The 18,739-nt window shown below is 40.5% G+C and overlaps 1 protein-coding gene across 1 annotated transcript in view; it reads left to right on the top strand.

The window, feature by feature from the left end:
* The first annotated feature begins 681 nt into the window (after window positions 1-681).
* KIF6 (kinesin family member 6) overlaps window positions 682-18,739 on the top strand; it is a 284,325-nt gene continuing 266,267 nt past the window's right edge. Inside the window, exons 1-3 of the mRNA XM_048843480.2 lie at window positions 682-781; window positions 1,905-2,014; window positions 3,910-3,984. Coding sequence (XP_048699437.2) covers window positions 704-781; window positions 1,905-2,014; window positions 3,910-3,984 — 263 coding nt within the window. The 5' untranslated portion in view covers window positions 682-703. The remainder of the gene's footprint in view (window positions 782-1,904; window positions 2,015-3,909; window positions 3,985-18,739) is intronic.

Genomic DNA, 18,739 nt, shown 5'->3' with positions numbered 1-18,739 from the left:
CCTGCATCAGTGTTCCTGTACCTGACAATTTTTCCCTCAAAAGAAGATACAGTATTAATTGTAGGGTTACCCACGCTAAGATTAAAAACACTTGAGTCTGTTTCCCAAAATAATGAAATTCATTTAAATAGCGTGAGACTTATTTTAAATAAATACACGGTATGTCTCGTTTGTCTGATTGGTGGTTCAGCTTCTCTCTGCCATGAGGGCTAGAAACCTTTTTTTAACGCGAAGTCTCATGTAGCTACATGCTCGCAGGCGCTGGGGCTGTAAGGCAAACGCCGTGGGACTCCTGCTCTCGCACACAGGGCATGGCCACTCTTACGCCAGGAGCAGCGGGAACATTTACATTCAACTCCGCGGTGCCGGTGAGGCGGGACTCGGCGCCCCCTGCACGACCAAAGCGGGGGCGGGGCAGCTCACCGCCTCTGTACGGGTCGGGCAGCGCGCGGGGCACCACCGCGTTCCGCAGGGGGGGGGGGGCCGGGGAGGCGCCCCAGAGAATTAACGCCACTCGCTGATTGGAGCGGGGGAAGTCGGACGAAATCACACGCAGGCGGCAGGCAGCCTCTCCGGCATGCGCATGCGTAGCTCGCTGCGCCAGCACCGCCCCCTCTCGCCCCCCCCCCGGCGTAGAGCATGCTGGGTAGTGTTCCTTGGTTACCGTTGCTATGGCAGGGCCTAGTCTCCCCCTCCCCCCTTGATGAGCGGAGAGATGGTGAAGCAAACGATCCAGATCTATGCCCGGGTGAAGCCCCTGGCCAGGCGGCAGCAGGCGGGGGTACGTGCCCGCGGGGAAAGTAGCCGGGCTGCAGCCAACCTGGGAAGCACATGGTGGCGTGGTGCAGCCCGGGGTGGGAGGGGCAGGGGGTGGAGCGGGGTGCCTGGGGCAGGGGGCAGCCCGGGGCGCCCCGCTGGGGGCGGGGGTTGATAGGAGCTGTTTGAGGGTCCCTGTCATGATTCCTCGTTTATGAGGCTGGTTGCCCGTGTAGCGAAGGGCAGGACTTGTTGCAGCGCCGGGATGATTTTAAGTGGCCCAGTGCAGAGTAGAAAGCCCTAGACATTGAGTGTTAAAGGGACCCTTAAAACACGAAATTATGCTCTAGTAAAGCTGGTGACCTTTGGGGGCAAGGAGCTGATTTTCTACATGCTTACAGGAAGCTTGTTTAGTGAAATCATCATTGTGGATATTGGAAGTGAATGCTTGAGTTGAAATACTTCACCTTCATTGAAATGAAAAATAAAAAGTTTAAGGAAAACATTTTCATAAATGGTATGTAAAAAACAACAACGCCCCCCCCCCCCGAATAAACCCCAAGCTCCTTAAATTGTGGTCCAAAAACTACCTGATGAGTGCCTTATTAGTCTCACACAATAAACACTTCTTCAGGTTTTCTTTTTTTTTTTAAAGGTTTCAGAGGAACAGCCGTGTTAGTCTGTATTCGCAAAAAGAAAAGGAGTACTTGTGGCACCTTAGAGACTAACCAATTTATTTGATTGCTCATGCTCAAATAAATTGGTTAGTCTCTAAGGTGCCACAAGTACTCCTTTTTTTTTTTAAAATAAATCTTTGGTCAGATATTTGAAAGTGGTTTTATTAAGCAAATTCTGTCAAGGGATTTGGTGTCTAACTGCATTTAGATATTTTGAAATCTTATTTTGGGGTGGGTGGGTGAAAGAGACAGTTGTCTACTGTGTAATGCAGAATCCTCTGGAGCTCAAATGGCAAGGGCTATATTTTTGAAGGAGGGCAAACTGGGCTTTCTCCCTTTTGTCACCATGGAATTGTGATTAGTCTACATTCCTGTATATGATCTTAATGAGATCATGCAGGTAAACACATCAAGATGATAGAGCTATGGTACAAACCACTGTTCTATTGCTGAAGTAATTTTGTTTTGCAGATTTATTCAGTTGGTGAAGATGAGAAATCAGCCTCCAGTTTAGAGATTATTGTACCACGTGACTTGGCAGATGGATTTGTCAATAATAAACGAGAAAGCTACAAGTTTAAGTAAGTTTATTTTGTTCTGATTTTTTCCTCATGCAATTTATACTAAGATCACTTTCAACATTACCAGATCTGTGTTATAGCCCAGCTTATTATTTTTCCTCCTGTTAAAGAGAGTCCATTTTCTATACTCAGTATCACCATTGCCTACAGAGAAGATAATTGTGTAAGGATCAGCCACTAGATTCAGTGTGCCAGTTCCCTGGAGAGTCAGTAAAAGTTTCTTATTAATCTCTGATCCACACAATACAGTTTTGGTATATTTAGTAAGATTTTTAAAAAGACTTTTTAACAAGAGGAATCTTTCAGTGCTACAGTACATTATTCTCTATCATGATTTCAGGGCAAGACATGATAAAACTAGAAAAGTTTAATAGCTGAACTTGTATGCTTCATCAAACTATTACATGACATTGTGGTAAAAATGCCTGACTCCTGTTTACAGGCCTGCACCCAAGCAGCTGGCTATAAAGTTTTAGTGTAGACAAGGCCAGAGTGAGGGAGGGACCTTATGCTCCTGCAGAAGCTAATGAGCCAGCATAGGGTGGATAGTGACTTTAGCCAAAGATTTGTTGACAAAAAGCACTTTCTAACTGGAATTTTTTGATTTCAGGCCTAATCAGAACACAGTGAAGAAAATTATAGTTTGTCAAATGAAAAGGGAAACTATCATCTTAGAAAAAACATTTATACATTTGTAAGAAGATATTACAAATGATGAGAAATAAAAACAATTACTTGATAGCATCCTTTGTATGGAAAATTTGGATGCAACATTTTGTATGGAATTTCATATCAATTGAAATTTGATGCTGAAGAAAATCTAAAATCTGCTGTAGCGTAGGACTCCAAACAAACATCTGTAACTCATGCTGATGTCACTGGACAGGCTCTATGCAACACCAGTTTAGGTTGCAGATGCCCATGTCAGCTTAATGGATGCTGACATTTTCGGTGTCTTTATTGTTCTTATGGGAGTCTGTGAAAATGAATTCTGAGAAATACTGAGCATTGTGATCCTTAAGGAAATGCTCTTTGTTTTTAATCTTTTATCATAAAACCATACATACAAAAGGAATGCTACATGCCAAATACTTTCTCTTTCCTCCCTAAAACTCACTATTTTTTGGTGAAGACTTCCTACACTGGTCATCTCACCAACTATGGGCCTGATCCTGCAATTCTATACTTCTGTGCGCAGTGTCATTAAGATTAAACAAATTCAGTACAACTACTCATCTGAATAAAGGTTTACAAGATAGGGACCTATGTCTCCATACCTCATGCACTGAATATTTCCCCATGTATTGCATTTGTCTGAGTAACTGTACACTGTAAACCCTTGGAGGCCCAGACCACGTTTTTTATATGTTCTGTGAATAAAGAACTATGTAAACTTATAATGCCAAACAGAACAACTGCAGGTGTTGGCTTATAGTAAGTGATAGAAGCTTAGATTTTTTTTTTTTATGTTCATCTATTGATTATAATGTTTCCTAGTTGCTACATTTCATTGTAGTCTAAAAATTGAGAGCCTGACTGTACTGTTTATATGTGCTGCTTGGTTATAGGATAATTAATTTATCCAGTTTTCAGTGTGATGCCAGTTGCAAACACTGATCCCCTTGATAGCTGTAAAATACAGGTTTTCCCCCTTAAATTGCCTCATTTTATCAGAGGGTTTTATTGTACAGATCTTGTCAAAGCACTACTGTTTACAGTCTATTTGTATACGATAGCACAACAGGACACTGGTTATTAAGGCTACAGGGAAAACATTGTACTAGGTTATATAAGCCCAATGACGTAAACATGGACTAGTTACAAACAGAAAAACAAAAATTATAAATCAAGTAGTGTTTTAAGATACTGCATGATTATTTGTTTATTATTTTCAGATTTCAGAAAATTTTTGATCAGGAGGCAAAACAAGATGCAGTTTTTGAAAGCATTGCCAAACCAGTTGCGGAATGGTAGGTTTTAATCTTGTAAATAATAAGCAGTTACATGGGGTCACTGGTAACTTTCATTATACTATTTGAAGGCAATCTGGTAATCATTTGCCATGGTGATTTAAAAATGGATTGTGCTTTTATCCTCTAAATGCTGATCCATCTGAATCTGATAGGCATGCAAGAATTCCATGGAATTTCTGCTTATAGAAAGGGGCTGATGATGGAGCCTAACTTAGCATTGCTATGATTGCCTGTTTTGTTGATGTTATATGGGGAATCCATATTAGGTTAGTTCTTCCTATTCCGCTGATTTATCTCCACTGGTCCTTCAGAAAAGTTAATTTCATAGCCCTCACATTATGCAACTCTAAAGAAAAGGGGTTTGCATGAGGAAATTTAATCTCCCTGTTTAGTTTTTATTAACTTTAATAAGATTTAAGAACAATTATGAATGGGCCTCCAGTGTTGTCCTTACTACTTTCTGATTAATGTACATACTCATGATAGTGCTGGTGGCACTGTATCTTGACTCCTCATTATAATAACTAAAGAATGTTAATGTTGTAGAATGAAGCTCTCAGAAGTGTGGAAATCCCAAAGTTCAGATTGCTGTAGGACCGCTGCTTCATTTAGTGTGCAAGTTGGATACTACTCTGTGAATGATTGTGGGTTTTTTTTATATTTATTCTTGTTACTCAACTTGTGGCCCCATGGTAATATGCTTCCCACCATGCATCCCGTACACTGAATGAAGCAAGGGCCCTGTGTACTGTTGTTTACTGTGTATTGTTGTCTCATTTATTTCTCAGTCTTCCTTATTCACTGCACACAATCCAAATTATTTCGTGAATGTGGAAATACCATTTCAGATTCACTACACAAGCTTATTCCATTCATTTTCTAACTACACACTGAATCAGGCTGTGGCCCTGAAGGAAAAAGGAGTATGCATTCAGATAATTAATGATTGTATTATAATGCATATGCACAAGTGGAAGAGTTATTCTTGTGCAGGCTACAGAAAATATTATGATTGTTTCATGCGTTTTGATGTGTTTTCAAATATATTTGAAAGGACATCATCAGCATGAAACGTAGTCCATTTCAAAATATTAGTTGAAGGTCGTTTCAGGTAGTACACATGGCCATGAATCCCTCTGTTAATTTTTGTGGCTTTACAATCACAATTTCCTGTTTGTTCAAATATGTTTTTCTCCTCCCTGTTGTTGCATGAAACTCGGGAAGTCATCGCCTCTGCTGAACATCTCTGCTCAAAATGGAATTTCCTAATTTAGCTATAGGAGGAGAGAGTTGTGTTTCCCAATTCTGTGCTTAAGAACTTGCTCTTTAGGATTGTAAATTGGTAGTATTGCAATTTTGTATGCATCAGACAAAAGGATGATGCAATTGTCTCACACTTACGATAGGTGAGACTTTACTCAGTAAATGTCTTGAACTGTATCAGGGCTCACCACATTGCTGTTCCCTGTAAAATGTAATTATGAGCATTTCCCTTATTTTATAGTGATGTGGATTTGTTTGCTCATGAAACCTTTTAAACAATATCTTCAGTTTAACTATACTATGAATGCACTGATTCCTTCATTTATAACTAAAATTAAGACTTTGGTTTTAAATTTTATTGGTTGTATTGATATCTTCAGCAAAAGACTTTGATAGGATAGATGAACCTGGGCTGTGCCTGGCAAGTAGAGAGTTAAACTGTCTTGAGCATGCCAGAGCTTGGATTATTAGCATTCTGAGGAAACTCAAGTTACCAAAGCTAACTGGCAAAAAGCATCTATTTTTTTCTAGAGAGTGGGGCTACACAGGGAGTTTGCTGGAAGATATGACGACCAGCTGGGTGTGTTACATAGCTCACCTATGCAGTGCTTCTGAGCTGTGGGAATCTACACCCTTTTTCTTTTTTTATTTGAACCTATGCTGGTGTGAGTCGTATTCTTCATCCATCTTGTTTGACCTTTGGCTAGAAGAAGCCCTGGTTTTACATTAGGAATAAAAAGTGCAGATTCCTTTTACCAATGTGACTACCTGCTACTCTGACCCAGCTTTCATATGGGTTTTATCTTCAAGTGATAAAAGCCTAATTATGTATTCATTCTAATCAAATCAAGGCTATCTGACTTCCTTCTTTGATTGTTATAAAGGTGATAATGCTTGTTTTCAAATGGTTAAATATGTGCTCTTATTGTTGATAAAACTACAGAATATTTCCAGTTGGTGATAACTGCATTTGCATTGTCACAAAGCCAATTATCTGAACAAATGTTTTGTAAGCACGGTTAAAACTTTCTCCTCCTCCACTCACTGCTCTTTCAAGGCAAAAATATATTTACAAATGTGTTCTTACTCACTCGATTCCTTAATTCATCCAGCACCCTCCCCCCCGCCCCTCAGTTTCTGTTGATTTTAATTACATATCAGTCTGTAATTAGCATGCCAAAATTCCTTTCCATTGTGGCAAAATAAGAGCCACCATTGTTACTCCTAGAACACCTCAGTTGTTCATAAGAAACTTGTTTTCATTATATTAAAAAATAATTAAGCTGAAAGCTATAGTCTACATATTTCTGAAGAGGGAGTCATTTTATTAAATGAACAGACTTTGGTTGTGTTCTGCCACAGAAAATAAAACACAAAAAGATCAATGAAACACATCAGCAATATTCCAAGACTGTTTGTCATGTAATCACATGGAAACATGATTGAATATTTGAAAATAAACAAAAAAATTGAGGACACTGTCAAAATTTTAAAAAGGAATAAAAGCATAGGATATGCATGATATTAAGATCTTTTTTTAACTTGCTAGATAGGTGACGATTGGGCTTACTTTCCTATTTGTATCTTTATGTAAATCCACTTTCTTCATTGTTAGATTACTCTTTTTTTCTCTGTCATTAAAAAATCTGGTCTTCCTGTCAAATTGCCTCTGGTCACAGACACTCCTTCAGCATCATGTTGTTTTACATGGTTAGTATGGTCAATTTTCAAAGCTATTGCAGCATATGTTTTGATTTATTATTATGGGTGAGTCATCTCTTGATTTTTTTCTTTTCTTCCCCCCTTTTTTTCTTTTTCTTTTCAATAATTAGGGTATTCAACAGTCTTTAAAATGTATTCTGTACTCTTTCTATGGAGGGGCCATCTTAACCTCTAATTGTAATAACTAATACCCTGATGCCTGAGACCTGAAGCATTATCATAACACTCATTGTTCTGCTGTTACCTTAAAGAATTGCAGGTCACAGAGACTTGGTCACATCCTTTATCTATCAGTTAACCTGTCTCTGTTTCGGGTATCACAGTGTTGGTGTCAGGATTTAAAGATCTAGAGTGAAATCATAGCCCCACTGAAGTCAATGGTAGTTTTGCTGTTGACTCTAGTGGGACCACAATTTCTCACCTAGTTTATTAAAGACTTCTCTGATGTTCTTGAATGACTGGTGTTCCCTTGGGAACTTCACAAAAAAGATGTGTATCGTGACAATTCAGCATCCATAAACACTACTGACCCTTTACTATCCATCTTTTTCTGAATATAGCTCCTTGAGTACATATTGTCCACCTTCCTCCCCAACCTCTCTATCACCCATTAATGATATTGCTTTAAAACCGGGTGTTATTTCACTTCATGTTACACACTATACAACTCATGATGCACAAAGATCCCTGCAATTAGATTTTCTGGCTGTGAGTGTGTAAAATCCTTGAGAAATATATTTGGTTTCAATATGAGTCTGTTGAATGGCTGTTTTTAAAGCAGATATTTTATAAAAATCTACCTCTTGCCCAACGCACTAAGTAAATACTACATGATAATCTGGTCAGGAAATTGAAATAATGGGCCACTTCACCCTAAATTTTCTTTATGAACCATATTAAAATATACTGAAAGTAATATATTGTGAAACACGTACACCAATCACTGAGGTCTGTTGACTCCCATATGCTGAAGGAGCTATGTTCTTAACAGAATAATCCAAAACCTTACAAGTCTGGTTTGAAATAGGTTTGTAAATTCCATTCCCCCCCCTCCTGCCCCCCCCCAAAAAAACCAATAGTTTTGGCTTTGAAATTAACCCCATTTTTCCTATGATCAAATTTCATGTGCAGGTTTGCAGCTGCCTGAGTTCCCAGCATAAGTGGAAATGGGGCTATCTGCCATATTGGAAGACGGCAGGGCTCTGGTGGAGTGAGAAAGTGTTGGAGAAAGGCAGGATAGAGTTCCTTTCCCTTCACTGTTGTCTCTTTTAGGATCTGTGTGCCCATCTTTATACAATACCTCTCAGTTTAGCTGAACTGAGAGGTATCGCATAAAGATAGGTGCATAGCTCAGGGGAGCTGAACAGACCCTTCTGATCACATGGGACTCATTTAACTAGTTTGTTATTTATATCTCTTTGTTCAGTGCAGAACTGAACATGGTGGTGGTGCCAAATAAAGAAATTATAAACTCTGTTTCTGAATGATTAGAAGATAAAGGAAACATGGCATGTTCCCAAATTCTGTATATTCTTATTTTTACACTTTTAAAGCCCTGCACCAGTTTTAAAATTCTCCCTCCCCATTAGAGACAGATGGAAGTCTCCTTCCTTTGAAACATCAGAGATAGCCACAGCTGGAGATGAGACAATGGGCAGGGTGAGCTGGTGCTCTAAGGTGACACTGAGCATTATCTCAGTCAGGTGCTTGGCTAGCTGGTTCTAGCTCACATGCCCAGGGTCTAACTGCTTGTTATATGTGGGGTCAGGAAGGAATTTTCCCACATGTCAGATTGGCAGTGACTTTGGGGGCAGCGGCTTGCTTTCTTCTGCAGCATGGGATGCAGGTCACTTGCCAGGATCATCTGGGTATATCTCATTTAATCAATTTCCTGCTGTTGCAGGGGCTCTTATTCTCTGCCTGAGGCACTTCTTCTGAGGAAAAAATCATTATTGTGTCTCCAAGTGTTTCTCATTTACATCATTTTACTTCTCTACATAATCTGAAATAAAATACCTTGTTTTCAGTACTTAATAACAATGACTGACTATACAGTACCATGAATATGTAACACTTCATGTATTTAAAAACTATTTACAAGGTATAAACAGTGAGCTAGCTGCTTCACAGCTGAGTATGAAGATGGAAATTTTAAAATATAGACAATGCATATATAGAACAGGGGAACATGAAATCAGCAGCCAAATGTGGTTGTTGTTGTTTGTATCACCCAGAAACTGCAGGCACATTGGATATCCATTATGCTGGACAAAAACCTTTCAAGAGACATCTCCTATCCTGGGGAACTTACAATTTAAAAGGCTAAATTGAGTCTTTAGGCTCATCCTTTTTTAAGGGGCAGTTCACTGCTGCACTGGCCCAGGAGTTGCTCTCGGGAGGAATTGTTACTCACTGTCCAAATTCCCTCCCTTCTCCCAGGCTTGCTTCCGTGGGGAAGTAACTAATTGCAGGCCTTCAGAAGGTAGTATCATTTCCACTGGCTGGCGCAAAGCAATGGGTAGAAATATAGTTCCACCTATTCCCCATAACTCTACATCTCCATCCCACCCACCTATTTTGAGACTTGCAGTTCCTGCCCTCTCCTCATGCCCACCCTAAAGCCATGATGCAAGGACCACTTATGCACCAGAGCAGGAGGGTGGGAAGATCTTCCTTCCATTCCTTATATTAGCCTGAGTCACAATCTGGACGTAAAATAAGACTAGACAAAATAAGTGGGTGTAACAAACCAAGGAGGAAATGGCAGAAAGAGAGTGAAGTCAACAGAGGCAGGATCACGTGGTTATGTACAATGGCTATGTGCACACTTTGCAGATTTGATTCTTTATATATAAAGGAGACATTAATGTTACCAGTGATCACAGGTAGCCATTCACCTGGCCGTCAGACATCATGGTTTATATACATATTACCAGTTCCACAATTATTTTAAAAGAATGTTTCCTCTTCCCTTTCTTTTATTCCTCCCTCCCTCCCTTTCCTCCCTCCCTTATCACCAGTTTAGTTAATTCTTGTTTTATGGGGAGGGTGGGGGGGGGCACTTGGGTTTACAGGCTTCCTGAAGGGTGTTTTAAGGAAAGGCTTGGATGGGAGGATGGAGGTAGGGCAGGCCATGTCAGGAGTGGGGTTCAGGAGGCACATTGGGGTGCATGGAAGAAGGTACGGGACTGAGTGGTAGGAGGACACAAAGAGTCAGATAGTTGTACACCATGACTGGAGCAAAGGCAACAGGAAATGACAAAATGAAATTTTATGTAGATGTTTTGCTAACTTTCTCCAGAACTCAGAAATAAGTATACCTGTTATTCACCCAGGCACAAACTGCATTCAGTCAATGAGACAGTCTGTTTTGATCTAGATAAGTTCAGATGTGTGCCAAAATCCAGTTAAGGTATTGGAAATGTCTTCCTGCTTATATGAAAATTGATTAAATGTTAACAAATAGTGATGCAAGGGGATTTCCTCCCAAAGAGGGAATACTTGCAATCTTGCTGACCTCTGAAGCAGAAGCTGCTATGTTGCTGCTATATTAACCAAACTAGAACTGACCATTGTCCCTTTCATTTGCTCTTAAGTTTTCTAAATGCTTAACCATTTATTTTTCACCAGAGGTAAAAATTAATGTTAATCTTAGAGAAATGAAGGACCCAAAGAATAGTTATTAGAAGACACGCATGCACTGAGAAAAACATATCTAAAAATGAGAAACTTCTCTGCAATTCCAACGGTCCTTAAAACAGCGTCATATTCTCAAGGGCGCATATTAATTTTTGCAAGTATGAGACAATTGCCGAATTTTTATGTATTGTACATTTTTTGTGCATAAATGCTGTATGAATTTGTCAGCTTTTTGTTCTTCAAGTTACATAGGGGACTCTCTCTCCCCAAAAGAATTAATTGCCCATTATTCTTTGTTCATTGTCCCCATCACTCAGCTGCGGTGTAACATAACACATTTTCCATCTTCTTGGTCTTGTTTTGTGGCACTACTTGGTGCAGCTGCAGCATGTTGATTCTGGACTTGTAGGTAGTATTGGCTGGTAAAGTAGGTTGCTGGGTGATTTAACTGGCAAACAGAATTGTTTCCAACACAGTGGCCTCATAAAGGAAAGTCTTTCTTATATATTTATACTACTGGGATTCTGAAAATAAAGATATTGTCAGCTCTCTTGTTACAAACTATTAATCAGTCCTGTCTTTTAGATTGTACGATCCTTGGGGAAGGGAGTATCATTAACATTTTTACAGTGCCTAGGGCAATGGGTCCCGGATGTCTCTAGGTCTCATTGATGTGATATGATATATTAATAATGAGTCATTGGCACAGAGCTTCATAAATGGTTCCTTGAGCTTTATGGTAATGTGGCTAAGTTAAAGAATACATAACCACACTAGCTATGTTTATAACACAATTTGTTCTCTCTGGAATTCTAGAAATTAAGGTGTAAATATCTGGCATGATTATTTATGGTTCTAAATGGTAGACTCGAATGAATGATTGTCAATTCCTTAGCAGTTTATATTCCTGAATCAGTGTGGTGAGCAGTGGCTGAGCTCTTCTTTAGACAAACTTCCATCATAGCTTTGTTATTACTAATGTGGTTGGCTTTGGCACAAAAGGGCTGTGGGATCACTTTCCTTTTGGATGCCAGTTTGACACAACCCAGTTTAAAAATTGTGCTAAATTGAAGAATCAGACAGTAATGATTAAGGCCTCTTCTTGAAATGGTTGCAACCATGGGGCATATGAAGTGCAAGGATTCATTAACATTTCATCAAACCACTATTATAGGGCACAGTATCTGTAAGATTTATTCTGACACAAATTGCAGATTTTCAAACTGTTAAAGAAATCTGCTTATTATAGGTTATGATGTGACTGTTTGGGTGGGTGCATAGAGCATCTTTTTCAATAAAATACCATTTTTATGCAATGTTCATGGCTGAACTTGTTGGAGTAATGCAGGAAATAATGTTGCACTTCCTTTTTCAGGAAAATTGTTGTCAATTTCTAAAGAAACTGATTTGTGCAGTAAGCTCTTGAAAAAAACAGTGCTGTTATAGGTATGTTTGGGAGTTGGACATATCTATGAAATGTGAGGTATCACCAAATTAGATTTATACCACAATTCTGGCAAAGATATAAAGAGAAGATGTCGTGTTGAGATATTTTGTTTATTTTAATTAAAAGGAACTTTTATCTGTGCTCCAGACAAGAAGGGATATTTAAGTACTGAGCTTCTCCAAAGGCAAATCCTCCTTCAAAATTGCTTTCCCAAAGTTTAAAAATAAAATAAAGTTCACAAGTCTCTTAATCATAAACATAAATACCTGAGAGTTGGATGTGCCAGGAGTGTGTTGAGTTTTATTGTGAGTTGAGTATGGATTAAGGGCTTCTGAAATAGATAGAGGGAAAGTGCAAGGACATCAGGAAAATAATCAAGGGTAGTGAGATTTGAAATGACGAGAGAGACAAGATGTTAGCAAAAGATCAAAGATACTGAAGTCTTCCTAGTTTCTTTATTAGTTTAGTATTTGCATAGGTGTTGAATGGCCACCTACATTTAGATGACCAACTAACTCGTCAAAACTCATGTTAGAATAATGAGTGACATAAACCAATAAAGTACGGTAATTTAGAGTTAGAGCTAAAATTGTTCCTTAGTGCCAAATACTTCTCTTGGCTACACATACGCATCCATGGACAGAACTTATTCCTTAATCAGTTCCTTTGTTCATAGGTATTAGCATGTGGTTTGTTGGAGTATGGTGCTTACACACAGTATACTTAGTTAAAGGATAGAGTTTCTGAACGTCTGAGGGTTTTTTAATGGCACTAAATATGTGCCTGCCTGCAAGATTTACTTTTCTTTTTAATCTTTTAGAAGACTGAGCAGTATGTCTAGAACCATGGATGCAGCAAGATATGGCAAAACGTCTTTGTGCTAGTTTCATAAGTACTCTTATTGATCGTGCTTCTGGATCTAATGGGTAGGCTTCACTTAATCATTTGTAAGGTGGGCCATATCCCTTTATCACTAGTAAATGCGAGTGGTGAACAGTTGAGAATAAGAATTTCACAACTGGTTTGGATCCTTTATCCTGGGTAAAAGGATAGGCGTGGCATAAAGGGGACCTAAAAACCCTGTATCTGGCATCGGAAGGATTTCATGGGCAGAGACACTGTGGAAGATTGCCATAAGGCTGCCTTCCGAGAACCCCATCGTAAGCTCTGGCATAGGTCAGAGGTTCTCAACCTGGGGGATGGACACCACTGGAGGGGAGTGCAGAATGTATTTTGGGTGTGTGTGTGAGAAGCTTTAGGGGGAAAAAAACTTACTGCACACATTTTACCCACTGCAATGAATAAGTAGCAAAGCTGATTCCTCCAGACATAGACTCACAGGACTGGAAGGGACCTCGAGAGGCCATCTAGTCCAGTTCCCTGCACTCATGGCAGGACTAAGTATTATCTATACCATCCCTGACAGGTGTTTGTCTAACCTACTCTTAAAAATCTCTGATGATGGATATTCCACAACCTCCCTAGGCAATTTATTCCAGTGCTTAACCACCCTGACAGTTAGGAAGTTTTTCCTAATGTCCAACCTAAACCTTCCTTGCTGCAATTTAAGTCCATTGCTTCTTGTCCTATCCTCAGAAGTTAAGAAGAACAATTTTTCTCCCTCCTCCTTGTAACAACCTTTTCTGTACTTGAAAATGGTTATCATGTACCCTCTCTGTCTTCTCTTTTCCAGACTAAACAAACCCAATTTTTTCAATCTTTCCTCATAGGTCTTGTTTTCTAGACCTTTGATCATTTTTGTTGCTCTTCTCTGGACTTTCTGTAATTTGTCCTCATCTGTCCACAGATGGCACTGTGCATTTGACTCTAGATGGCACTGTGCATTTTGATGGATTTCTGTTAAGCATGCATAGCATTATACAAAGTCTTTGCCATTTGTACATTAACCTGTTTGCTATGATGTGGTGTGCACATTTCATTGTAAGCATTGACCACAATTGCAGTTTTGCTTTTGCTCTTGTTACAATGGATCATTGGCTTTGTTTGAATCAATGCCTTAGTGTTTTTAATATTTAGTGAGAGTTGCATGTTGATTTATTTATTGGTATATATACTTGTGTGGCGGGAGGGGTGTGTGTAAACTACTACAGACACAAAGAAGGGGGCTGGGATCAAATAAGTTTGAGAATCACTGGCATAGGTGGTACGGTAGGAGTTATGAATGGTATGTTGGGGGTGGGACCACAGCATGTAATGCTTCAAAGATTTCAAGTAGTGCTGCTGCCCATAGGGCAGCTCCAGGAGGCTACTGTAAACTAGGCAATCCCCCCCAACCCACTGGACTGCCTAAATTATACTGCGGGCCTCTCCAATACATGGAGAAGTCTAGGATCAGGCGGGCATAAAGATGTCTTAAAGCCACATTGGCCTCTATCCCGTTGACTGCGAGTTCTGTATTGTGCTTCTTAGAGGCACAGTACAGAAACTCACCCTGGGTCTCTTATTTCTTGAATATGTTAATTATTATCTTTGTAAGGACGTTTACTATCCTAATGCAATTAATAGTCAGGCTTTTGTTCAAGAAACTCTCTCTTAACATTTGTCACCTCCCGAATTTTTGACCTGTTTAAAACCCTTTCTTTCTGGGAGAGATTGAGAAGGTAAAGGTACACCAACTCCAGCTACACCTAAGGATCAGGGAAAGTTGGTGAATTTATCATTCTGGCTTTATGCCTGGCTATGGCAGAGATTGCTCTGATGTCTTTGATCTACTTATGTCAATAGAAAAAGGTCATTTGTTCTGTCATAGACTACATAACAAAAAAGTATGCCCTTGGAGTTTGTGAACAGAAATTTCCTACACTGTGGCCTCTGCATATTTCCACTTGTAGGATGTGCCCACATCCAGTCAATCCAAAAGCGTGTGATTTAATGTATAGCAAATGCAATGTAATGTGTAACTGTATATAAAAAAGAGGATGTCTGTGTAACTTTGGGTGTGTGGTATGCCCTATACCCACCCCATACCCACCCCCCCACGCTTCAGTCTGATCAACTCAGCATAGCTTTGCTGTATGCCAAATAAAGCAACTTGAGTGACAAAATTCAGAGTCAAAATGAGTGTTTTGGATCCCAGGGAACTAGATGAAGTGTTCTCTCAGAACTTGACAAGGTATTCTGGATAAGCCAAGTGGAAAAGGTCTTGGAGGGAATCCCAGTGCTGCCTAAAGTTGGCCAAAAGAGATTACAAGCATTACGCTAACCTTTGTCAGCAGGCAATCTCTCAAATCACAGTTGGAGATAAAGTATAGCTGTCAATGTAATACCTTGACTCTACCTGGCCTTCAGGAAGTTTATTTACCTATATCTTGACCCATTCCGGGTCATTCAGCAGATCAGCCATGTGGCCTTCAAACTCCAACTGCATAGCATGATGAAAATTCAACCAGTATTCCATGTCTCCTTGCTGAAAAAGCTCACCATCTACTTCCCTGGATGAATACAATCACCACTGCCACCTGTCAGGTCCAGGGGCATGAGGAATACCTTGTGAGGCAGATCTTGGACTCCAAAATTCTGAGAGGAAAGCTCTGGTTATGGTCCAGCTGATTGTTTGTGGGAGCCAGCCAAAAACATGCAAGCATGTGACCTGATTCAAGAATTCTATCAGTCACACCCTGATATACCTGCCCAAAGACATTTGGTAGGTGTCTTTTAAGGGGGGAGGGATAATGTAATGAGTCATAGAATCATAGAATCATAGAATATAAGGGTTGGAAGGGACCCCAGAAGGTCATCTAGTCCAACCCCCTGCTCGAAGCAGGACCAATTCCCAGTTAAATCATCCCAGCCAGGGCTTTGTCAAGCCTGACCTTAAAAACCTCTAAGGAAGGAGATTCTACCACCTCCCTAGGTAACGCATTCCAGTGTTTCACCACCCTCTTAGTGAAAAAGTTTTTCCTAATATCCAATCTAAACCTCCCCCACTGCAGCTTGAGACCATTACTCCTCGTTCTGTCATCTGATACCATTGAGAACAGTCTAGAGCCATCCTCTTTGGAACCCCCTTTCAGGTAGTTGAAAGCAGCTATCAAATCCCCCCTCATTCTTCTCTTCTGCAGGCTAAACAATCCCAGCTCCCTCAGCCTCTCCTCATAACTCATGTGTTCCAGACCCCTAATCATTTTTGTTGCCCTTCGCTGGACTCTCTCCAATTTATCCACATCCTTCTTGAAGTGTGGGGCCCAAAACTGGACACAGTACTCCAGATGAGGCCTCACCAATGTCGAATAGAGGGGAACGATCACGTCCCTCGATCTGCTCGCTATGCCCCTACTTATACATCCCAAAATGCCATTGGCCTTCTTGGCAACAAGGGCACACTGCTGACTCATATCCAGCTTCTCGTCCACTGTCACCCCTAGGTCCTTTTCCGCAGAGTCATAACTGAGCCTGATGAGTACTCTCTGAGCCTGAACCTGACAAGTTCTGTTAAGCCTGATGAGTCAACCCTCAGCCTGAGCCAGCTGATACAGTGTACTTGGACTTTCAGAAAGCCTTTGACAAGGCCCCACGCCAAAGGCTCTTAAGCAAAGTACATAGTCATGGGATGAGAGAAGGTGCTCTCATGGATAAAAGATAGGAGACAAACGGTACAAATAAATGATCAGTTTTCACAGTGGAGAGAGGTAAATAGTGGGGTCCTCCAAGGATCTGGACTGGAACCAGTGCTGTTCAACATTCATAAATGATCTGCAAAAAGGGGTAAAAGTGAGGTGGAAAAGTTTTCAGATAATATAAAATTAACCGAGATAGTTATGTTCAAAGCTAACTGTGAAGAGTTACGAAGGGATCTCACAAAACTGGGTGACTGGGCAAAAAAAAAAAAAAGGCAGATGAAATTCAGTGTTGATAAGTGTAAAGTAATGCACATTGGAAAACATAATCCCAATTGTACATACAAAATACTGGGGTATAATTTAGCTATTACCACTCAAGAAAGAGATCTTGGAGTCATCCTGGATAGTTCTGTGAAAACATCTGTTCAATGTACAGTGGCAGTCAAAAAAGATAATGTTAGGATCCATTAGGAAAGAGATATTTTCTGTCTTATTATCTATCATAATGCCATTATATAAATCCATGGTATGTCCACATCTTGAATACTGTGTGTAGTTCTGGTTGCCCCATCTCAAAAAAGATACATTAGAAATGGAAAAGGTACAGAGAAAGGCAACAAAAATTGTTAGGGGTAGGGAACAGTTTCTATATGAGGAGAGATTAAAAAGACTGAAACTGTTCAGTTTAAAAAAGAGATGACTAAAGGGGGATATGATAGAGGTCTATAAAATCATGAATGATGTGGAAAAACTCTCGAGTAGAACCTTACCTGGGAATGACAGGGTCTCCCGGCATTTCCAATTGCTCCTGCAATTGCAGATCTTGGGGGAGGCAGGACAGATTCCTCTGCTGCTGATGATGATAGACACTGGGGTTGCTCCCAACTTTATAGATGCTAAGGCAGCCCAAACCCTCCAGATCCTTCTCTCGGGAAAACCCACACCATACCTGGCTGACGATAGATGGATCGCTCCTATCATCAGGACTGGTGACTCAAGAGACCATCTCCCTAGAGGCCTGGGAAATAATATGCTCTGATGTGATCTGCTCTCCATTCTTCATGGTAATCGGCATTCCTTGGTTGGAGCGGCATGACTTGTTTATTTCCTCGTGGAGGAGGAACATTATCTTCTCCTCTGAATATTGCCAGAAATCTTGCTTCCAACAAATCAACCAACCTCCACTGGAATCACATTGACAAGAATGGAGCTGCACCTCACCCCCTCCCTCTGGGTGTTGCTATGTAAGAATCTGCGTGACTAGAACTTCAGACCATGGGAGTTCCAGGCTGCTGACACTTCCACATCACCACCAGAAGTCCAGGCTGGCTTTCCTCTGGGGAACCCTGTAAAGTTAGACACTGCAGGAAGTATTGCCCAGCAAGACTGCAGTGGTGGCTCCTGACAGCCTACTGATTGGCCCATGCTGGTATATAAACAAATAATTCATCACAGGGAGCTGTCTGAGCAACAACGCAGACAGACTTCTTGCTTCCGCTTCAGTCCTTGCCTTGCTGTGAACCCCAGACTCTGGCTCCTGACCCTGGCTCAACCCCAGCTCCACCACTTGCCTCCTGTCTGCACTTCACCACCTGACCCTGAATTTCTGGCATCCTGATCCAGCATGACCCCGACTCTGCTACTCATCTCCTGACTGCAACTTAGTGACCGACCCTTGCATGCAGGTTGCCCACAGCCTGACCCTGACAATACTTCTCTATAGTCAAACCTACTATTATCCATCAGGGCTTTCAGTCCTCCCACAGCACTTTGTCTCCTTACCTCAGTTTTCTTGATGTTAGGAAATATCATCACTACTTCAAAATCTCAAAGATATATCCTTTTTCTCCCCATTTAAAGGAGACTCTAGCCAGAAACTAAACAAATCCTTTAGCCCCATGGGTCTGAACACTTGCTTCACTTACAATTTTTTTAAGAAAAACTAAGGTACTGTATAATCAGGTAATATTGCTTCCTCCCCACCCCTTAAGTTTCCAAGGGACCTGAAATTCTGCTGGTTTTAAGGATCTTACTCTTAGAATCTGTTACAAAAATTAAGAATATATTTATTATGCATGGGTGCTTTCATTTTCTTGCAGTT

This window comes from Caretta caretta, chromosome 3 (assembly GCF_965140235.1).
Source record: "Caretta caretta isolate rCarCar2 chromosome 3, rCarCar1.hap1, whole genome shotgun sequence".
In the NCBI taxonomy this organism is placed as follows: Eukaryota; Metazoa; Chordata; order Testudines; family Cheloniidae; genus Caretta; species Caretta caretta.
Note: the sequence above shows the minus strand (reverse complement) of the source record. Positions and strands in the feature narration are given on the sequence as shown.